General features: G+C 31.1%; 1 protein-coding gene across 2 annotated transcripts in view; it reads right to left on the bottom strand.

Moving 5' to 3' along the window:
- Positions 1–477: 477 nt before the first annotated feature.
- LOC129221435 (cytoplasmic dynein 1 intermediate chain 2-like) overlaps positions 478–24,401 on the bottom strand; it is a 39,158-nt gene continuing 15,234 nt past the window's right edge. Inside the window, exons 6-17 of one of the 2 annotated variants that reach the window (XM_054855920.1) lie at positions 20,494–20,514; positions 19,219–19,425; positions 18,922–19,075; positions 18,129–18,228; positions 16,467–16,592; positions 14,675–14,821; positions 6,430–6,543; positions 5,330–5,450; positions 4,852–5,012; positions 3,859–3,999; positions 1,166–1,291; positions 478–757 (exon numbers count right to left, since the gene is read on the bottom strand). In XM_054855920.1, the coding sequence (XP_054711895.1) occupies positions 599–757; positions 1,166–1,291; positions 3,859–3,999; positions 4,852–5,012; positions 5,330–5,450; positions 6,430–6,543; positions 14,675–14,821; positions 16,467–16,592; positions 18,129–18,228; positions 18,922–19,075; positions 19,219–19,425; positions 20,494–20,514 (1,577 nt within the window). In that variant the 3' untranslated portion in view covers positions 478–598. The remainder of the gene's footprint in view (positions 758–1,165; positions 1,292–3,858; positions 4,000–4,851; positions 5,013–5,329; positions 5,451–6,429; positions 6,544–14,674; positions 14,822–16,466; positions 16,593–18,128; positions 18,229–18,921; positions 19,076–19,218; positions 19,426–20,493; positions 20,515–24,401) is intronic. The other variant, XM_054855921.1, reaches the window with a different exon arrangement.

The raw sequence follows: 24,401 nt of genomic DNA, 5'->3' as shown, positions 1-24,401 counted from the left end.
TAACTTATATCTATTATACGCTTTTTTCATACAGTTCCTTCAAAAATGTATAAACGGTGCTTCACTGTAAGTACACAAATATGTTTAAAATTTTAACGCAGCTTTATTTAGGATGTAATAGACTAAAAATTTACATGCATACAAAAAAATTAAATGAAGACCAAAAAGGCTCAACCTTTACAAAAAAAAATCAATTTATATTGAGTTAAATTTAATTGTTTTAGAAGCTCATTAATATGTAAATCCATTATAACCACTGATTGAATATATGTTATGTAGTGAAAACAAAATACAGGCTATTTGCTGTGGCATATCAGTAATCAAAGGGAAAAAGAAAAAATAATTAAACCCCCACCTCCACCCCCTCCATTTTTCCTGTAAAACAATTTTGTATTTCAGAGAAAATTCTTGTATATGTTCTTAGACAGCTATTTTTAATGAAATATGCTTAGTTTGTAAAGAAAACTAGTAAATACCTTAAAAGAAATTCATTTACTAAATAAAACTATCATACAGATTCTTTATCAAACAATTATCACAAAATAGCTCTGCAACCACAGATATTAAACAGAAATTCTGATTATCATAGTTGCACCACTTAACGCACGGGGGTTCCATAGATTGATGGCGAAAGCATAGGTTGAGTAGGTTGCGCAGATGCTAACATATCACCATGGAAGTATGATTGGTTTGATTGAAATTCTTCTAAAGTTTCTGCAAATCTGGTCCCATCATCTGGTTTAGGATTAGCAAGTTGCTGAAAAAATAAAAATTTTATAAATTGTATTTATTTTTTAAATAATATGAAAATTAGTCTAAATACTTTGAAAAATTAGTTCATATCTGATAATATAAGAATTTATAGTACATGATATTTTCTCAATCATAATTTACAAGCATGGAACTGCATTTTAATGATATCATTCTTCTTTTAAAAAATCTTGAAATTAATATTGCTATTTTAGAAACAAGCAATAACATAAGTGTTATACACTTTATTTAGACTCTAGTCCACTCAATGGCAATTTTTTGATTATCAGGCATGTGTTTTTGACTAGCATACATCTATTATGTGCAAAAATATTTCATTCAAGTTGGGATAAATAGAAATTTCGTCATTGCTCCAAAAAAAAATTACAGAAAAATCAGTAAACTGATAATTTACCTCACCAACATCGTATAACCAAATTTTTCCATTACAATCCCCAACAGAAACATGATGCCCAGAATGTGTCCATGCAACTCTGTTCAATGCTGGACTTCCATCAATCAAAGTACCAACTGTAGGAAGCTATAAAAAAAGGTTTATCAGTTTTCAATATGAATTGCTAAATCAAAATTATTAAACAAAACAAATAATGGTAGAAAAGAACAAGACTGAAGGAAGAAAATGGGAAAGAAACATCAGGACCACATAGCCAGAGCAATGCTAGTACTAAACAAATGTTAGCCCCCTCTGTAATTTCTTTTGAGCCAAATTTCCATACTAATAAATAATAAATAGCGCAGTGGGGGGGAATGCAAATTAGAGTCATGAAAAATTATTCATGTAAAACTAATAACAGTAAGAAAGATTTTGACAAAGCTTGTTAAAATTATCTTTAGATATATGATTCTAAAAGCTTAACTAGATTCAAATCTTTCCATTAGTTTAATGATATCTTCATAAATGTAGATTAGGGGTCTCAAAACTATAGCCCATGGACCAAAAGTGGCCCACAAGTCTAAAATCTGAGCCCACGGCAGCAGGCCAGATGTTTGCTTCACAAATGACCCAAGTCTTAATTACTAGAGATCTGTTTAATTCCACTGTCAGAATCATATATTTACGTTTTGTGAGGTTCTTATTGCATATATTAGCAGGGCTGCAGAGTCGGAAGGAAAATTGTCGACTCCGAATGTTTTTATTATTTTTTATTTAATTGTATTTTTTCAATTCCTTCCTCCCTTCAGGGGAAGGGGGAAACCTCTAAACAGAGATTGAAATACTGTTTCTTTTTTATGAAAATTTCGCATTTTGTTTTTTATTGTAAACCCAAGATGCATACAATGTTAGAAATTCAATTCAAAAATCAAATTTTCCAATAGTTACGAGTTTAAAAGTGAGATGACTTAAAAATCCCTTTAAAAAATTGAAAATCCCATCTGGTAGGTGACCCAGTTAATTTCAGAGTTTATAAAAAATTTAAATACTTTATTTCTGAAAATTTTCCCCAATATATTTAAAATTATATTTCATCACAATAAAATTTCAGCAAAAATAGGGCACATATACATCTGGAGCTAATTTTACACAAAATGCGGCGATGTACAAATTTGTACGAATAGCTTTTACTATACCTATATTTCTTCGTCGCTAAATTTTTAATTTAAACTTTATTGGTTGCTTTAGAATTAACCTTAATATGAAGATTTTAAGATTAACTGCAATTATTGAGTGTTGTAACCAAGAAATCATTTACACTTATTTTGTTCCATGCTTTTTAGTGAGAACCAAGCTTATAGAAATAGTCTTAATAAAGAAAAATAATATTAGATTATTTCACCGGATCTTTTGGATTTAAGCTTTTGCGCCAGAGCTTAGTTGAATTTGCCAATCACCCTCACAACTTTCCACCTGAGCAACGGGCCTCGATTTACTAAATTGTTACGTTCCTTTTACTATTTTATAACTGAGATTGAACAAAACACTATATTTCTATTTTTATTTGAAAGTGATTACGTGAAAATGCTAGGCAACAAAACCGTTTGCTGTCAGTTGTTATTAATTAAAAAAGCAAGCAAACTGAGGGACGGCTACAGAAAGTTCGGTAAGCACTCAAGCTAGCTAATTGCTATAATGGCAGTTATTTTCTCATTAGTAGCTTTTTATACATGTTTTGTTGCCTAACATATCAATTGGTAGTCAGTTTTTAAAAAAATGCAAGGAGAGCCAGTGAAAATGAAAGAAAAAAAGAAGCCCGGAGTCAGCATGTTTTCTAACGACTCCAATTCCTTTACCTGAAAATCAGTCCGACTCCGACTCCACAGCCCTGCATATCAGGATAAATGCGATATCAATTGTTAAAATATTCAGCATAATTCTTTGCGATTCAACTCCAGTATTCTCTCTTAAACATTAAAAAAAAAAACTTTTTAATTTTTCGCACTGTTTCATTAAAAATTAGAGATAGTAAAACCCCCATTAAATAATGAATAGTATGTACTGGAGACATATTGAAGAAAATTCTTAAGTCAATAAAGAACTTAATTAGGTAATAACTTAATTTAACACACAGTGAATACAATTTGTTCATAAATGATAACTAAATGCAGTGGCAAACCTAACATGGTTTGGCACCCGGGGCGGTAATTTTTGGTGTCACTCCACCACCCCCTCCCTACAACCGCCAAAAAAAAAAGAAAAAATTTAATATTCTATGTAAGCATGAAACTCATACAATTTTCAGAAAAAACTAAATTTGTGTTATAACAAAATTGGCTAGTGTACAAAAGACAAACAGAAAAAATGCTTTTTATATAACTTACCTCAGATGCAAATGCGCAGGCTGCCTAGAGGTCGAAAAAGTGAGGGGGTGTATGAAAGTGAGGGCCTCTTAATTATTTTAAACTCTCAAACACAGGAAAAGATAATAAAGGGTCAGTTTTTTTCCCCCTACATGAAGAAGCCACTACTAAGTCCAAGTATTGACAATATGAAACTAATCCTGAGTAAAGTCTTCACTTCATGATGTGGGGTGGAAGAGAGAGGGTCCGGGTGTTATGAGCATGATTAAGAATCAATTCTACATGTTAATAAATTTTTAAGTGATTTCTTCCAAAAACAAAGTTTTTAAAAGATAAAAAACCAATATTTACTTCAGTATCGCAGTTCAGATTCCAAAGATCAAGATTTCCTAAACCATCAACGCAAGCAAATAATGCGGGATGGACTGGCGACCAGCTGACATCAAAAACATAGTCTGAATTATGTTCAAAAGAATACAGAGGCTGAGTTTCCTGTTAATGGAAAAAATATTTTTAAAAACATTATCAAACTAGTTAAAAATGAAACAAGTTCAGATGGAAGAAAAAATGCATTGTTGTATTATGATTATTTATTTTATTTATTTACTTTTTTCAGTTTAAAATATATATATATAATATTATTTTGGAATAACAACAAATCATACAATTTTATATCTAAAACCACACCATATTTTCAATTAAAAAAAAAAATCTTCATATTTTGTTGTTTTGAAAACAATAGTGATAAATAAAAAGAGAATATATAGCCAACTGTTTGATAAGGTTTTAATATTAAAATAAAAATTAAGACTTTTCATAATAATATTTAGGCTGTAAGTCAAATTTTTCAATTTTTATAATAAAAGTAATTAGATATTAATCTGTGAGTAACTCAAAGCAATTACTTAATCTTACTTTTCAACCCATTACATTTCAAAATAAACATTTAGGTCAAGTGAAGCTCAAAAGAAATATTTTTAATTCAAAAGTCATTAAAATTGCTTGCATCTGAATATGAGGCAATCAGAGCTAAAGTGAATTTAATCCAAAACTATTTCTGATTTAAAATTGACACCTGAACTATTCTTCTTGAATTTTCAAAGAATAAAATGACCCAATGTTTAAATTAGTATTTATGCAGATTTTTTTTTTTTTTTTAATGTCTAAATCACTTATCTTCAACTAGTGTTAATTAACTTTAATTTTGATTTTCTCAGAACTATAGTTTATGGACTTGATCCACTTTAGCTCTGAATGCCTCAGATGTGGTAAGACATTCATTAAGAAATTATCAAATGGCATTATCTTATTAATAAATATTGGAAAACAAAGAATTTTAAAAACCTTCAAGTTCCATAGCTTCACTGTCCAATCAAATGATGAAGTTAAGAAAAGATCAGGAAATTCAGCAGAAACTGTACTTTTATGAGTACTGATAGCAGTGACTGGACCTTGATGGCTTTCAAATACATCTACAATTCCAGTTTTGTTACCATGGCGACATGCTAATGATAAAAATAATTATGATTAAGCAATGCTTATTGCTATTTGTATAATTTCAAAATTATTACTTCATTTGAGAAATTAAGCAACTAGTTTCTCCAGTGATTTATTTTTTCTTTCTAGTACATTACTGAAATTCATTTTTACTTTAAATGATTGAAAAAATGTAATTTTTGAAATTCATAGATAAATGAGTATCAGAAATAACATGCTCAATGAAAAAAAAAATATATACAAAATATTTTGTAAAATGTTTCTAATTGTACAGTAGGAAAGAAAATAAATAATTTATTTAAAAATAAATAAGAAAACAGCTCACCAGAATATACAATTCCATCTTCACTACCAACAACAAAGTTGTTGAATTCATCATGAGGAAAAGCCATACATGTCACAGCAACAGTGCGAGACTGTTTCTGTTGATTGAGTTCAATTGAATCCTTAAAAAATATATGTTCTTTTAATGCATATGTTATTAGTTAATTCATAATAATGCAATTTTGAAACAAACCAGATGATGACACTCTTACTAAATTTCTAAAATCTACCAATTATTTAATGGCGAGTATAAACCTGTTGTATTATACCTCTAAATATTTTTACTTATTTTTATCAATATTCTTCAATTAAATTTATTCTGTCTACAAGTTTGCTAAGTTGAAAAGCTATCAACATTTTTTTCCATTCAAATGTTTCTTCAAATTTGCTCTGCACTCACTAGCCCAGTTGAAGCATCTGAACTTCTATGCTTGTTTGGCTCAAGTTTGGATGTTCTCTTTACTATTCTAACTCCATTTCAAAATTTAGCACATCAGGGCTATTGACAGATTTTTAGTTAGTCCTGTTTTGTTAGTTTTTAGTTAGTTAGAAAAGCGACCTAAAGCCTAAAAAAGGATGTTAACTTTTAAATGTTAAAATTAGGAATGAACTGATTAATCAGCCAGTAATTCGGAATCAGCTGAAAAATTATGTTTACATTAAAATTGTTCAACGTAAACTGATTTTCAAAAAAAGACTTTTAGTGAAGAACGGATCTGGTTGGCAGCCCTGCATATAGAAAGATGCACACATTTTTTTCAATCAAAAAGGATTTTATCAAATTTTTGAACACAAATTTTTTAAATGCTTGCAAAAAATTCAAATTTTTATGATTATATATTCTTTTTGCACATTAATTTTAGAATTGTAAAAACCGGAAACCAATTTGAGTTCCCTATGCCGAGAAAGGGTCGGATATACTAAGTGCTGAATACCTTCATCATCCTCCGTAAGTAGCGAGAAGTGATAAATTACCTTTTCTTTCTTTTACTTATTTTATTTATTTATTTATTTATTTTATTTATTTATTTTTTTTTTTTTTTGATATGATTAAAACTCATGAAATATCTATCAGAAAAGAATTTTTTTCATCGAACTTACTTGGGGAGCTGAAAGCATATCAACACTCCATGTACAACACTTCCCATCAGTAGATATGGTCACCAGATTGTGAGCATTCTCAGATCCTACCATACATATAGAGTAAACTGGATGCTAGAGAAATCATAGATTATTATATTTCAAACATGGATAGTTTGGATATTGTTCCTATTTCATGAATAGGAACAATAACTGATGCAATTACACATGTACAGAGTGACCACACACTAAGCCACTTTTCTAGGTTTTGCAACGAAAATAAAAGGCTTCTCTAGGTTACCCAGCCAATTTTTCTGACCTCCCAGGAATAAATTGAACAACGTTAGTTTTTGTAAAAAGTAAATTATATTTTAAGCATAATGATGTAAAAAGAGAACATAACTTTTTTCCCTCTTTTAACAATAGAATTTGCTTTTGACCCAAGCGAACTTTTTCGCTAATTGTTCCCCTGTATTTTTATAAATAGCTTAATCCTTCCTCGACTATTCCTAAATCATTATGCTGTGTAATAGTATAAAGTTTTCAAGAAAATTACGTCTGTTTTTTTTAACCCTAGCGTCAATGACCAAACTTTTCCCTTACTTTCAATAACCGGGTACCCATTTTCAATTTCGAAGATTTAGAGCAGAAAAATAATTTTTTGTCTGACAGCTCTTCTATTTAATTGAAACATTTTCTTCCACCCTCATCTGGGGAAGTTTGTGTATCCTGTTTTTACTAAAAAACGAAATGGTTTATTGTTTTCCAGAGTTTTATGTTTATGTTTCATGCTAAGTCTGTTAGAAAAAAAATGTGCTTCTCCAGTTTTTTCGTAATACTGGATGTATTAGATTTTACACTTTTCTATTTCATAGTGAATTCGTAGTATTTTATTTATTTATACCAGTGATGTTCAACTTACGACCCGCGGACCACATGGGGCCCACGAAACTCATACCATATACACATAGGCCTGTTGCACCGAAAAATAATATCTGTATTTTTTATCCTCACTATCATTTGCTCAACCTTTGCTGTCATGCCGTCTGACATTCGTAGGTATACTCAAAAAAAAAAAAAAAGACAATATATTCCAACTGAAATATTATTGTCTACATATTGAGAGTTACGAAGTTCCTAATTCGGTATCGCTGACGATGTAACATTATGTTCATACATCAACAAAAAGAGAAGAAGCCGTAATATTTTTTTGTACTTCACATCATAACAAAAGCAACTCTGGAGCGACTAAAAGTCACAACTATTTCGTTTTAAAACAAAACAAAATCTAGTGTTGACACGATTGATCAAATGATTTGATAATTTTGAAGCATTTGATCGAATGGTGAAAACCAACGGGTGTAGTGCCCTCTGAAATATAATAATGAGTGTACTTAATTTCTTCAAAATCTTAATTATATCTGTAAATGTAATTTTAATAAATGTAAATTATACGGAAACTTTCTTTGCGTCTAAGATCTGCAGTGTGACTCGTATGTAATATGCAATGTTTTCAAATGTTTATTAATTTTTTATTTATTTATTTATTTTATTTTTTTTTACAGCGCGAAAAATTTTCGGGCATGGGAAGTGAGTCCAATTCTTTGGTTTTGCACCAAGAAAATATATGAAAAAAATTGAAAAACCAACCTTTATCGAAAAAAAATTGTTTCCGAGGCTTTTTTAGATTTTTTTTTTTTTTTTTTGGGGGGGGGGGGTACGCGCTTGAGTGTCCCAGTGTCCCAACTTGCTACAAATGGTCATGCTTTCAAACTATAGACTTCTCTAACCCTTCAGAGGAATATTAATGGTGAATACAATGCTGTTTTCCCTATCAAATATAAATAATTACTATGTAACTGCCGAAAACGTAATACACTTTGGGGGCGCATTGTCAAAGGGGGGAGGGGGAGAACAGTGGTCATATTTTGATTCGAGGACTCATTTTACATGAGAATCATCAAAAATTGGTGTCAGAAGCATTTTGAAGGGGCATCTTATGACGTGCAGTGCATTGGGTACCCGGGTACCTGGTTATTGAATCTAGGTATAAAAATTTTAAAGGCTAAAAAACTTCCCCCCAAATTTTTTTTTGAAAACACGGTTACAACTTTGCTTAATTCAGATTCATGCAAATAACAAGGATTAAAAGCAATTTTACCAAGACCTAGTTACAAAGCGTAAAAATTATGATAAAAGTCGCAAAAAGGTATCCAGGTACCCGGTCATTGACGCTAGGGTTAAACCCAAGAAAAGGGAAGTAGTATTGGCACATGTCATTTTGACCCCTTTGAGGAAAAAAGAAATGCACATACATTTACTAATGTTGAAATAGAGCAGAAGCACAAAAATGCCTCCTGGAACATATTATTGCAAGAACTTGAAACATTCATAATCCTTTTGTACATTAAAGGGAAAATTAGCTGCTAGTTTCTAAAATGCAACTGAAATAGCACTGGTTATTATAAGGGTGTTTTAAGTTTTTTTTTTAATACTTAGTTACATATTCTTAAAATCTCTGAGTCCTTTAAATAAACTGTATTTATAACAAAAATGTTTATTTTAAACTAATTTTTACAAATATATAACATTGTGTAGGGAACTATGCAGATGTCTTCTCAGAGGGTCAAAATGAACCCTGCCGTAATTCTAGGTATACTAAGACCACTGTAATTGTAGTATTAAACAATATTGATAACTCAAGTTTTTTAAAAAGCAGATTTCTGTCTTTTTATCAAGGGTGGATACAAGGAAAGGGCGATGGAGGCGATCACCACTCCCTTGAGGGATTTTGTAAGCAACAATGTTTTGGAATTAAAGCCCTAAAAACATAATTGTAGGCTATTTTTAGCCGTGTTAAGGTTTTTTGGATGGGGAGTTGGATTTTTTTTTTTTTTTTTTTTTTTGAAATTTAAGCTTCAAAAGTACAATTTTAAAGGACCTTTGATGATGTTAAGAGAAAGGGATTTCAAGCCCTTCCTTCCCCAGGAAATTTTTCAAAATTGAAGACGATGATTGTAGACCTTCTTAGATTATGTAAGGGGGTGGAATCGAGTTCAGCGACTTTCCTCCGGTAATTTCCCATAAAATCTCGGGTAATAGTTCCTGTGGAACTGAAGTTCTCAGAAAGCAAATTTAGAAGACCTTTGATGATGTTAAGGGGAGGAGGTTCTGGAACAATCTCCCAAAAGGTTTTCAAAGTTGAAGTTCTAACAACGCAATTTTAGAATATCTTCAATGACTTGAAAGGAATAGGTTCGGGAACCTCCATTCGCCTCCTTTGGTCTTCCTTGGCAACATCTCTAGATTATTTATTTGACTGTGGAAGGGTTCTCTTCCTCTCATGTGCAAATCAGTTACAGTTAAGCACTGTTTATATGTTTCTCTTTTATACGTTTTCATCAATTATGCGTTTATTAAATTGGTCCCTGCACAGTCTAATACACGTTAACCTATACCTATAATATGTTTTTTTCATTTCTATGCTTTTTTTCATACAGTCCCTTCAAAAATATATAAATGGTGCTTCACTGTATGTAGTAAAAGGTAAGTAATAAAACCCAATCTCCCCATTCTTGAAAAACTTCTGGAACTGCCCTTGCTTTTCATAGAAATATTTTTCCATGGAGTCATGAAGTCTTTCTTTCAGACTCCAAATGCAAAGAGGAGATATGACAAAATTTGGTAGGAAGTAAAGCTCAAAGCTCGCGGTCGCCAGTCGCCAAATGCGACCAATTTTCAAAATTTGGCGACCATTATTTTCACTTCAGTCGCCAATGTGGCTACCATTCGCCAATGCAACCTTCCCTGACCTATAGTCTTGACATATGACCTTTCCCCAAATTCTTTTATCCACTAAAAGTTCGGCTATCGGATCGCCGGGGATGGGGGGGGGGAGTATTCTCCTCTTGTCCACTAAACTTTCGGCCATCGGATAGGGGAGGAGAAAGGAGGAAGAAATGCAAGTTATTTAATGTATTTTAAATATTATTATATTTATATGCAATTGTGGCTAATTGTGCTTGCTCTGAATAGAAACAAAAATCGCAATCACGACGGCAAATTCGTTACAAAACTTTTGAAAACTCGGCTTTCTTTACACGCGATCGTAAAAATAGACAAATTTCACACACCAATTTAGTAAATTATGCTTTTTTGATCTTAAATTCCTTTTTCAACTTTATTTCTCCTTAACAAATGGCTGTTTCTTCGTTTTGCGGTGTTTTTTAAACTACGCGGTTTCAAATTGGCGTCGCGCTGTTAGATTGTTCATTTTTACCAGTTAAGACGAAAATATCCTTTCCAAAATAAATGAAAAGAATTAATCTTGTACATTTGGTTTACATATGAATAAACAGAAATGGCATCTTTGAGTCGAAATGCATCAAGACAAGGTAAAAACGATATCTCGCTAAAAAAAAAAAAATTTTTTTGCAAGATTTTTGATTTTTTGTTTGAATCATATTGTTTGTTTTTCCTTTTTTTTTCTTTAAAAAAAAAAAAAACCTACTGGAGGAGAGGACATATCCGTTTATTTACTTTATTTCTCCTAAAAAAATTGTTATTTTTAAGTTTCGCGGTAAATTTTCAAAATGGCGCTGGCTGCGTTGTAGATTGTCCATCTTCACCAGTAAAAAGAGGAAAATCTCTGTTCCAAAATAAATAAAGAGAAGTACAATCGTATTTATAAAACACATAAATAAAAAAAATGGCACCCTTGTGTCTGGAGAAGGTGGAAAGAACCGGGCTGGAACCCTTTTTTTCTTCTGCTGGATCTTTTTTTTCCTTTTTTTTTTCTTCATTTTGTTTTATATTGTTTGCCTTTCTTTTATTTATTCATTTTTTGACACTCAGGCTTCGATTTTTATAAAAATTTTGCATGCATTTGAAAAAGCAAAAAAAAAAAAAAAAACATTTTTGTAGAATCTCAAATGGTTCAGGTTTTTTTTTTAAATTCTGTTTAAGTTTTTGGTATTTTGTTGTTTTCTTTATCAAGAAACTAACTCGTCTTTTGGTTGAAAGCAGTGATGTTTCTAGAAGTTTTGAAAGCTGAAAAAACAAATAAATAATAATAATCTTCTTTTTTTATTTATTTTAATATCGTGATGTGTTTTGTTTAAAGAAATTAATATAGATTATAGTTTGCAAAAGATGTGTTAAATAATATCTGGGCAGAGTTGCCCGTTCCCACTCCCCCCAGTTCAATTCTCCTCCCCCCCCCCAAAAAAATCCTCAACTCTCTTTTCCTTTTTTAGCTTGCTTTTTATTTTATTTATTCTTTTTTTTAAATATTTTTTATTTACTTATTTTAATTATTATTTTATAAGAAAAGTTCTTTGCTACTCCAATGACATATACACACATTCTAAATAAATAAATGGAATAAAATAAATTAAATAATTTAAATTAAGTTTGGCTATCATTTTTTGAGATTTGGCTACCATTTTATGAGGTTCTGGTAGCCATTGGCTACCAATTCAAAATTTGAGTTTTGAGGTATAGTAGGAAGCTCAATATATAGCTCTGAATTTTAATCCCTGTAAATCTAATTTTGATGGTTTTATAATTGTTCATTCCAAAAGTTCAATTGTTAATGTATAACGATTAAAATACAAACTAAGGTAATTCCAATAAGGTGGGGTATCTATCAATCCCTAAAAAGTAACAAATTGAAAAATTGATCACTAAAAAAATAAAAAACGAATCACACTGGAATTTTTATTCACTAAATCTCATCAAGTTGTCTATTTCAAGCTCAAGGCTTTTTTAATTAGAATAAAAAGTGAGGAAAACATCACTAAGGGGTTAGTGCTTAGCTCTGCTATGTTGCGAGGGAAATTAAATAAGTGGGAACAAAAGAAAAATAAATAGTAGAGCTACTCAAATGAGGGGCTCTTTTCCTAAAAGCAAAGTTTCAACTCTTTAACTTATGCATGACTACTAAAAAATACAAGCACAAAACTAAGGACCAGCAACGAGCTGTGGGCCCAGTTAGGCATATCCTTATTGATTTCTCAATCCCCAATGAAGATTTCACTACAAATAACATTAAGCTACATAAAAAGTAGTTGAAAACTTTGTACTGCATAGTGAATAAAATATGACAACGTATATAAAGTACAAATTGAGAATGAAAAAAGGTTAAAAAACCAGCAAACAGCTGTTTCGGCACTCTAAAATACAAGTGCCATCATCAGTGCATTAAAAACGAAGACAGGTTCACCCGACTAAAACACAGTCGATGCGAACAATGGAATGAGAGACGAGTTGTAAAAGATATGAGAGCAGTACCGGAAACGATAACGTCAAGGTTACGTCAGAACTCCAGAGGACAGTTGCACTCAGAAGAAAACAACACGGACAAAAATTAAATCAGGAAAAGGGGGAGTGCTAGACAAATCATTGATGATTAAATTAGCATTTTTCCATTGACTCCCAAAAATCTAAATCATGAATGGACGAACACTCGTGAATAACTTTGGCGGAAGAAAAAATAAAATTATGACCGCAGGACCAACAATGTTGAGCAATAGAGGAGCGTTTGAGATCCCGGTTTTTGACGTAATTTTCGTGTTCTTTTAACCGGACCTTTATTTTTTAACCTTTTTTCATTCTCAATTTGTACTATATATACGTTGTCATATTTTATTCACAACATTAAGCTATTCAAAATGCCTACAACCCTAATAAAGTAGTAATTTTTCCTAATTTCAAGATTAGCTTAAAGTTTAAAAAGCTTAAAACAGTGACCTCTGGTTCTACCATATCAACGAAAATTTAACCCATGAATATCCTCCATTTTAATAACTTCAAATAACGGGAACATGTCCTCCCGGCTATCCTTTACTCAAGACTGTATGCATTAAGCTAAGCCTGAAATTATAATCTAAATCTGAAAACCTATTTACTAATCTAGTATAACTCTCTTTTAAACTTTTTTCAAAAAGTTTATATCTTTCTTAACACGTTGACTGCCAACTACGAGATTGCGTTATTTTCTAGGATGCCAACTAAGAGTTATCTTGCACTTCTTTACTTGCCATTTTTGTGCAGCTATCATTAAACTTGGAATATATCAGTGCTAATACCGATAGATGGCTTCTGAGAAAAGAACAAAAAATAATGCTGGCTTGCGCAAACAAAATTTATTAAAAAACTAACAAAAAATATGATTATAAAAATTAATTCAAATTCAAGAAATAAAATAATACTTTACTGTTTGGGGAAACTTCTTAAAACATAGATTCCACACAAAGATCTAGCTGCTCTTTACAGGCTGGACAGAAATAACAAGTTTGTCGCCATTTTTTTGCTTGGGTACATACATACCACATGGCTTTGCATGGAAGCTTTTTTTTTTGTGGTAAGTGGTTTCATTTTTTAGCTTTTTGGCGATAACTAAGCACTAGGATTGTTTTGATAACATAATGTGATTAAATCAAATCGACATTTTAGACCAGTTTTCTAAAAATTGCTGTGCCAGTCAACGTTCTAAAATTAGGAGATCAAAACTGAACAGCATACTCCAAACAAGGCAAAATAAATTAACTTCCACCCTTTCAACATATTTTATTTAGCCTCTCTTCATTTCTTTATTTCTCTACATTAAAGAAAGAATTGTTAGCTATCCAAAAACAAGCATATGCATTTTTGACTCTTAGGTTAATTTTTACTAATAATAAAGCTGAAAGTCTCTCTGTCTGTCAGGATCTCTGTGACGTGCATAGCGCCTAGACCGTTTGCCCGATTTTCATGAAATTTGACACAAAGTTAGTTTGTAGCATGGGAGTGGGCACCTCAAAGCGATTTTTCGAAAATTCGATGTGGTTCCTTTTCTATTCCAATTTTAAGAACAAAATTATAAGATGGACGAGTAAACTACAAAATTATCATAAAGTGGAACCGTAAAATCAGCAGAAGCCAATTGGCAAGATACGAAATTATCATAACGTGGAACCGTAACATTTGTACAAGCCAATTGGCGAGAAAATTCACCATACATTATTTGTAAACATACAGGCGAACCAAAAGACCTTTTAATTTTTCTATTACAGGCAAAGCCGTGCGGGTACCACTAGTCTTAAATAAATCTGTAATTTGTTCAAAATTAATCTTCAATTTTTAAACATTTGCTATCTTTCTCATTTCTTACATAATGTTATCAACTCTGAGCTATATGAACTTAGCTAATTGTTTTCTTATAGAACAGTGACTTTGAATCAAGAGAGAAAAAAAGTAGTAAAAAAGAATTAAAAATTAAACATACTGTATGAGCAACAGCTGATAATGGACTCCTTTGCACAGGTGTTCTTTTACAACTTCTGTTGTCCCACAGAACAATTTGGCCAGAATATGTTCCTCCTATGACTAGATTTGGATGATACTTTGCAAAACAAGCTGTTGTGACTGGAGACTAAAATAATAAATAATCATTAACTATTTTTTAATTAACTTTAGCATCAATGAATAAGATACCTTATGAAATTTTTAATCTGGGGTATTTAACTAGTTAAAACGTTATTATATATTGTATGTGTTTTTTCTCTTTTCTTTTAATTACTACTTTAAAATTTTTAGTTAAAACAAATTTATTTCCTTAAAGGTTTTTAACCCCTTGTGCTCAAAGATATGCGGTGCAAGCACATGATAAATAGTTTTTGATTATAAAACAAATTATTACTTCTTTAGTTTTAGATCATTAAAATTTTCATTTTACATTATTTGTGAAACTTTATTGACCTGAAAAAAACGTGCATTTTGTATCTTTCTACATGTAATAAAAATTAAGTAATTTAAACACCCACTTGAGACAAATAAGAAAAAAATTAGTATTTTTGTACACTTTATAAACTCTGCTATGTTGATGGATATGTACCATAAACAGCATGGTGCATACTTTTCAAAATAATTACAATCTATGTACGAGGCATGTTTTTAAAGTAAGTTCTGTTTTGAAATAAAGAACAAGTACAGATAGAGTAAAGAAATTTATTGCAAAGATCTACCACCCTTACGCTATTTTTCGATATTGCTCCTGTGATTACCCAAGCATTTTTCATAGTGTGATAGAGGTTTTTGTATACCTATTCGTAGAAAGTTGCTGCCTGTGTAGTCATTCATGGGGTAACATGCTCTCTGAGCTCATCATCTCGTTGTTACACCAATTGCTAAGGAAAGACTTATGTCGAAACAAGTGAAAGTTGCTGCGAATGAGGTTGAAACAGTCCAAAAAATGTTCAAAAACGTCCCAGCCAAAGCGCTGTAAGAGCCCTGTAGCATGGTTGACTACACAGGCGGCAACTTTCTATGAATAGGTATACAAGAACCTGTACCACGCTATGACAAATGCTTGGAAAATCACAGAAGCTATGTCGAAAAATAGCATAAGGGTGGCAGATTTTCGTGCAATAAATTTTTTTGCTCTACATGTACTTATTCTTTCTTATTTCAAAACGGAACTTACTTTAAAAATGTGCCTCCGATTTTAAACTTGGGCATCAACAATTTCTGGACACCAGGTTGCCTATATTTAAATACTAAACATAAGAATATATAATACTTTGTAATTCCATATATGAGCTGAGCCACTAACTATTTTCAGCTTGGTTCCAAGATTTTCAGAGGATTTTATCAACAACCGATTTAAATAACTTGTGGGGAATTGCTGTAAAAATTGCAATGCCCAATATTTGCTACCATATACTAGAAAAAAAATCCTAACATCCCCGGAAAGGAATTAAGTTATTATTTTTTTTAAATTGATATTGTGCTATCAAAACAGCTAAAAGTAGTAACTTATTAAGTTTTCAAATTCTATAGTAGAATACAAGTTGATTGGTAAAGATAAATACTTGGTAAACATGTATTTAAAATATAATATACAATCAAATTCCAACATAAATAATAACACTGGTAACATCTTTTATTTTTCAACTGAAAAAATGACGAACAAATAAATATAAATACTTGGATATAAATACACAAATTATTAAATGAGGAATTTCATTTGATAAGAAAGTAATAAAAAGATTTTTATTCATATGATTAAAAACACAAACCTGACAATGAAAGATATACTCAGGAGTATTTTTCTTAAATTTCATGTTCCAAATAAGACAAATTCCATCAGGTTGGTGAGGTGATTCATCATTCTGGTTATAAGAAGCACACAGTAGTTCTGGAAACTGAAACAGTAACATGAAATAACAATCAATTTAACAAAAAACAGAAAATTTAAGCACTGCATGTGCAGTTTCCCCGTCCGGAGCAGGACAATTGCATTAAAATTTCTCATACATTTATATAGGAATTATTTAGGGCAAAATATTAAAAATTAGCTAACCTATTGAAAGTTTTTTACAGTAACCCCTCATTACATCACGCTTTTTGGGGGGACAAAGAAAAAGCGTGATATATCTGAAAGCGTGATGTAACCGAATAGTTATCCATCCAACACATTCAAGTAAATTAGCATTCACCCTTTTTGACATGATTTTCAAATAGTTTCGATACAGTTCACGAATTTACTAGCGCATGTATTGAAACTTATACAAGATTTAAATTTAAGTACATTTTCAGCATCAGTATGAAATGGCAAATAAAGATGATCTCCATTAGCAACAGCATGATAAGAGGGAGCATTCCAATACCCTCTTATTCCCAGTAGACTTTCTAATCCCCTCGATTTGCAGTAGAAAGGATGTGGAAAGTAAAAGCAACCAGATTATTTACAGAAAACTCTTTCGCCTGTCCAGAGCATTCTTCCTTTCTTTGATGCAAATCCTGATTTGTGCAACTAAGTACAAATCTTTTCTGTGTTAACAGGAAGTCACAGAGGGTGTATGTTCTCTTCTACTTGGACCAGTATGACACTTGCCTGCTGTCTCTCACTTATTGTAAAGGTCTTAGTGTCCATACAAAAGAAAACGTCAAGTAGTTTCCAAACTATATCTTAAACTAAAATATACTTTATGTACACTTGGATGGCAGGAATTGCCGCTGCTTTTCCAGCAAATTTAGAAGAATAGGAGCATCTTCGTTTTGTTCATTGACAAAATAAAGAAGATAAAGACCTTTTCTGAGTAATACCATATGTTTTTATGAATGGTTTCAAGCTTAAACCAAGTTTTTTTTTTTTAAGGTTTTAATATTTTGGGAGACAGAAGGAAGGAGCAATGTATCCGAATGAGCGATATATCGAAGCTCAATAAAATGAGAGGCTACTGTACTAGTGTAATTTGTTACAAAAAAAAAATATATATATATATATATATATATATGTATCTTTTTTAATTTTTATTTTTTAAATAAAATTAATCTGCCATGTGCGGGACACACTTTTAAACATCAGTTTCAGACTTTTTAATATTAGCAAAATATCCCACAGATCTATTTTGGGTATATGCATTGCTTTTTCACCAATTATCTTTCAGGGTTAGTTTCAACAGACACAAACAGTGATCCATTCCACAAAAAAATCACATTTTGTACCACAGGTGACAGCTCTATGTTTTATATCAAAAGTTATATTTCTGAAAATGTAAAAAACAAAATTTTTTTGCCCACAAAATTATATACATGTGCGAGTATCTAGGCAAAAATAAATGTTTTGAAATAAAATATAGCTGTCACGTGCAGGAATAAATATCTGCTTTTTCATAAAATGGACTAAATAAGGAAAATATCCTCATGTATAAATATATTAAAGGATCTGTACTTGCCTGATGTGACCAATCAAATGAAGTAACTGCACGATTTTTGGACCAATATTCATCAACAAAACAACGATTGAGAGAAAGGGACATACCACTTCGATCATCACTGGAGAGAAAAAAAAAGACAAAACCACAGCTGAAAATAGTCACTAAAAATCTTTTTAAAAACTTACATGCATTAGTTAGTTTACAAAAATTCAAACGGAGTAAAGGTTCAATGCAACCTGCTGTTAATTTAATACCTGGTAATTTTAATATTTTAATTGAATTTTGTTATTTTGTTAAGAAAATACTTGCAAAATGTTAACATTTTAAAATTATTTTTACAAGATATCTATCACAATGCTTTAAAATATATATTTGAAATATATATTCAAGGCATGCTCTTAAATTCATGCATGCAAAGCTACATCTATTGCAGGATGATCCTTTGCTTTTGAGCTTACGTTGCTCAAATATAGCTCATATCATTTGTTGAAGGAGAGGGACAATTGATCCTCCCGCCCTTTCACTTAGAGCTGGATTTGCCCTTGGCTTATTATAAATGCTTTTAGAATGTTTTGATTTTTAATTACAAGACAACAGAATCAATTGGCAGAGAAACACTATTTAAAAGGAGGAATCTAACAATTATCCTTATAAAATCATTAAACAAAAAAAATTTCCAAATTTTTTCATTTATTTGTTCCTCAAAAAATTAAGCCCTTCTACTTTTCACGCATTTGAACAACATTTTAGAAATCTATTTATTATAATTATTTCATATTCTTTACATGCAACATCATAAGCAATTATGTACCTCTCTGATTCCTCTTTAACACCAGTGTAGTCAATGAATATGTCAACATCTTCACAAATGGCTCTTTCTATTATGCGTGATGTTCGATCCAAAAAATGCTGGAAATTTTCACTTCTTAAAATGATTATTTTCTCTTCTTCACTTAAATCTATGCCTTTAAAAATGAATAGAATAATTCCTTTATGAAATAACTAAATACAAGGTAAGTGAAGAAATGTAATATTAGTTTAATTACAGTCTACAAACAAATACAGAAAAAGAGTTTATTCATTTCGGTTTAAAAGTTCAAATACTTACGCTTTTGCTTTTCTTCTTCATCTTTCTGCTTTATCTGATTCAAATTATTTTCATCTACAGTGGTATGAGCAGGTTTAACCATATTAACATTAGGCAAGCCGATAACTTTTTGATGTTTTGGATGAACAAAATGGGTGGTTCCATCAATTGATGGCAATGATAAACTTTCCCCATCTTCAGATATAGAAGAATCATCATAGGTCAAAACTAAATCGAGAAAAATAATATAACAAATATATTCAGAGCATAATGTAAAAATGTAAAAAGCATAGTGTAAATGTTACACAACAAACATTAAAAGAAACAACTTAAATAAAGATAACTAGTTGAGTATATACTATATTTTAAAAGTTCCTTAAAATAATTATCAGATCTGAGATTAACAAAATAAACTAATTACATTACTATTCTTTAGCTTTGTAACATCGACCAAAAACTAATTATTGTTCTGAATTCAAGTTACAGTGAGAAATGGTTTGGGATAGAGGAGATCAAGCTCCTCCTCACAAAAAACCCATGGTTTTAACCCATATATCAAATGTTAATATGGTAGATATGTAAAGCCCGCTATGACCCCTCTCCCTTTTGCCAAGAAGGTAAATTCAAGCTGAGCTAGTACTCAGAATGAAAATAATTTCCTCAGCGAAAATATTATTATTAATAACTTATATTGCAAGCCAAAATATTTGTTAAAAAAGGCTTATTACGTTCATCAAAACACTAGAACATGTTCAGCTTCAACATGCTAAACACGTTAGCATCTATCCTAACATTTTCATATTTTATTTTAATTTGAAGGAAATAAGCAAAATATTGCAAAAGAAAAACATAGACATTTTATTTAAAAAAAAAATTATTACAAACAGCATTTAACTTTTAAAATGATGAACTCACTGCATATAAATGTTTTTCAAAACCTTGAAAGTAGATACTTTTATGAACTAAATTTATTTATAAAATTTCATTATGCAAAGCAACAAAAACTTAACACATCAGTCAACAGCAACAACAATAACCCTACACAACACAATATTTTGCTCCAAATCCTTAAAAAATTTTAACTGATTAAATTATTTCTATCCCATATCACAAAGTTATGACTTTTGTAATAAATGCATAAATAATACATCCAAAACTGAAATTTTAAATAGCACAAAACATGTAAACATGAAGATATTTCTTTGAAACAAGCCACCAAAAATTCTATACTCGCAGCAAATAAAGACATACAAGTGTGAGCAAAGATGATGCATGCAAAAGCCACATGTTACATACCTTGAAATTCATCTTCCCACTCTAAATGGATGAAAAAAAAGTGAGGCTCGACCACAGCAGGAAAGAATCATGAAACAATGGAAAAATGAAATATGTGAAAAGCATACACATTAAATAAATTAACATTAGAATAACATCAAATGTGATGATTTAAAAGAAATGTACTAATGTTTGATGAAAAAAAGAACAAACACACCAAAGGAGAAGAGCAGCTAAGAAAGGTAATTAGTATGCAGAAAAAACATGCAACAGAGAAATCGAGAAACAGCTGGAATGACACGATTCCATTTCAAGTTCAACGGTTAACTTAACAGTTGGGAATTCAAGATGAACTAGTGACTTTTGATAGGAGAGACATTTTCAATGCACATGTATGTGTGTGTGGGAGTTTATGACCGTGTATGCACTAGCCCTTCACAGGCACAGGCAGTACAGGAATATTTGTACACTGTAACATTTTCATCTCTTGCGTAAAGACAACAAGAGAATGCATAGACTCTAAGAGACGTTTAACATACATCTAATATTTACAGCTATTTTACAAATTATTTTATGATACAAAGATATTTAGAACTTCGAGAGTTCATCGTCTGTGGATCTCAGCTCTTTTCTCCTTAATGTCTCTCTCCTTTGACCTACTTAAAACTTAAGTACCCTTATGTACGGGGATAGTTTGGCGGGGAAAGCACCCCTGTTCAACGGCGCCCATATAGGGGAACAAGGGGGGGCTCAAGCCCCCCCTTAGAAATTAGAATTTCCTTGCTTTTAGTACTTTTTTCTGTGCAAAAATGTAAAAATATTTCTTCTCCAGCCATTAATGAATAAGTTATTAAAAATGTCAAATTTTAATGACTCTAATCTGTCCTGAAATTGGTTTTCATGGGGAAAATATCATGCTAAACCATGGTTAAAATATCTGAGCCCGCCCCCCCCCCCCCCCCCTTACAATTTTGCATATGAGGTCCCATGCCCCTGTTTACAACAGTCAGACGATGTTGACAAAAATGCGTGATGATATTTTTCTTCTGCTATCTGAGGTCTCAAACTGCGTTGACAGGGTGATTGAAAAATGTTCGCTATAGTGTCACAGACATCTCGCACTAAACGGAGAAGTTTATTTGCACAACAAAATTGTCCAGCTCCGAATAGAATTCAGCTATTCTGAAACCTTCATGGCAAACATTTCGCAGAGAAGGGAAAGCTAAAGCCATTTTTACGTGTGGTCCTCGACTTATCCAGCTTCCATTCTGGTGATTGATATAAAACACCAGCGTAACATATTTTTCTCACTATGAGTGTGGCCTGGGAAATAATTTGTAGATCAACTTCACACATTGAATCGAAATAGCAAACAACTGGAGGAATTGCATTGGTATAACACCTTTCTATCAAAAATGGTTTGAGATATCATCCAGGGTTGATGCACTAACATATTTTCAAGTTCTAGAGTGTTTAATACTGTACAATAATATCTCTAATGGTTTCCTTGTAGAGCATATCTTAACATGTTGGTTAATTTGAAACTTTACTCACACAAGATGTTTTTAAATATGCAATAAAGTACATTCTATCTGAAGTCATTCTTCCATGCATGGCAATCTAACTATTCATGAGTACATTCTCATTGTAAACACACATATACATAAAAATTGTTTTAAAATGCAGCTGTTGTTTTCCAACTCAAAATCTCTGGTCGTTTTGACGCTCTTAGCCTGTCCTAGACAAATATTTGATGCGCCCAAGATGCTGAGCTCAAGACTTGCATTGCATTGAGGAAAAGATTCAAGACATTTATTTTATAGTAAACAAGGTTTTTATGTGTGGTAAAAAATATTTTTATACATAGTTACGATAATAACTACAAAGACATGTATTCCGTTCAATAGAATCAGCTTTTACAAAATGGGGAACTTGATTGAAAGCAACCTTATTTATATGGCAAAATCTTCTCTCATATTAAAGAAGTTATCAATCATTAGATGCCAGATTCCCAAGCGATGCCCACCGCTCAAGAAATTCTGTAAGTGCTGGACTCTCACTATAGGTGTGTCACTATAGGTCAAAGAATGTTACTAAATTAAAGTAAAACTTAGGGCCGCTCACTGAGGGAAATAGTAGAAGTGAACCAAGCATATAAATAATTTTAGAATCACCTGTGTCGTTGAAGGGGAGTTCCAAAAATAAATAAATAAATAAACTGTACTTCGGCAAGAAACAAATTATATCCTTATATGAAACCGATAAATAACTTTCTAAACAGTGAGGGCATGAACCTTCCAACTGGTATTTTTCAACACAAAGTAAATACTTGAGAACACTACCCAACAGCAATTAAAGATGTTGAAAGGATTTTTTTTAATCAGTTATAATAATAAATGACAAAAAAGAATGGCTAATTAAAGGAAACCTTTGAAAAACAGATTAATTACACACATAATGTGTATTCCATTTTCTGGAGGAATAATTGCTTTGTTTATAAATTTATGGCCTTGTTAATAAAATGCAAACTTTTAAAGGACAGTCACATTTTTTTGATGCGACAATTTTACTCCATCTCTTTTTGATGTGACAATTTTACTCCAGATAAGGAAAAAAAATAACTTGTTGCATACTTTACATATATTTAATGCATATTTTAAAGTTTTTTTAGTGGCATTTTCATGGACTAAATGAGCATAGGATTTCAAATCACAGATTGTTAATTCATAACTTCAAACCAACATGAAGTTTTATTTAGTTATATTTTATTTTTATAACGTTGTGCTTGCTATTTACACACCACTAGTTTTTATTTAAGAATTTGAGTTTTTTGGGGGGTTTTCCAAGCAGTGGGAAGATCTTTCTTAGCCGCAAATTTTCAGATGCATGCTTTAATGATTCTAACCTTAAGTCGCCACAGTTAAGAAATAGAACCCTACTAATAGCATAAGTAATTTAAGTAAAAGGATGTGTAAATTGCTCATAGGAGAATTAGTGGAAACAGAAATGTTACAGAATAATTCTGAAGCAAAAACAAAGGAATTTTTGAATGCATTTCAGAAACCTTCAGCAACAGAATATTACAATTTTTAATTATGGTTCTAGCAGCTAAGTTTTTTTGTGTAAATCAATTACATATGGGTAAAACTAATTTTATAAATTACTACAGGGATTTGTCAATTAACCCTCTGACAACTTATCCCGCGAATTCGACATGCAACATATACGCAGGAAAATTTGCTCATTTGGAAACTTCCATGTGCATGACTCATTTTTATTTATTATTATTATTTTTTTAAATAATCAAAGTCTTTATTTCCTATTTCATTGCTTAAATATCAAATCTTTCTCCTTGAACATTGAAACTACAAAACAGCATATTTTTATTATTATTATCATTAATGCAATGCTATTTTAATCAAAATATAAACTTCCCTGTAAAAAACTAGTGAATATTAAAGTGAGAAATAATTTTTAGATTCTTATTAAAAAAAGTATTTAAAAAAACTCCATTTTCCTCGAAAGCACAAAAATCAAAGAAATGTCCCCAAAATGAGTTAAAGCATCCTTTTTGGAGAGGCACATCATAGAACAAATCCCAGATTTCTATTTTATTTAAAAAAAATATATATATATACAAGCTACATAAAATAACCCATAGTATTGTTCAAATGTATATTCATAATTACAAGCGTGTGTATGTGTATGTATATAATTACGTAATTAAAAATGAACTTTCAAATAATTTGTTCCAAAAATACAAGTAATATAAATGTATATTATTATGCACATTTAAACTAATGTTGTCACTGTTACGCAAATACTTTAATCTGTAAGTAGCCCAAAATATCCAAATTGCATTAATTTTAGATAGTTATCAATACACCCATGCTCAACATAAAATAAAACATTTTCAAACTTAGAAAATA

The sequence above is a fragment of the Uloborus diversus genome, chromosome 4, assembly GCF_026930045.1.
Source record: "Uloborus diversus isolate 005 chromosome 4, Udiv.v.3.1, whole genome shotgun sequence".
Classification (NCBI taxonomy): domain Eukaryota; kingdom Metazoa; phylum Arthropoda; class Arachnida; order Araneae; family Uloboridae; genus Uloborus; species Uloborus diversus.
This window is presented reverse-complemented; position numbering and strand designations above follow the sequence as displayed.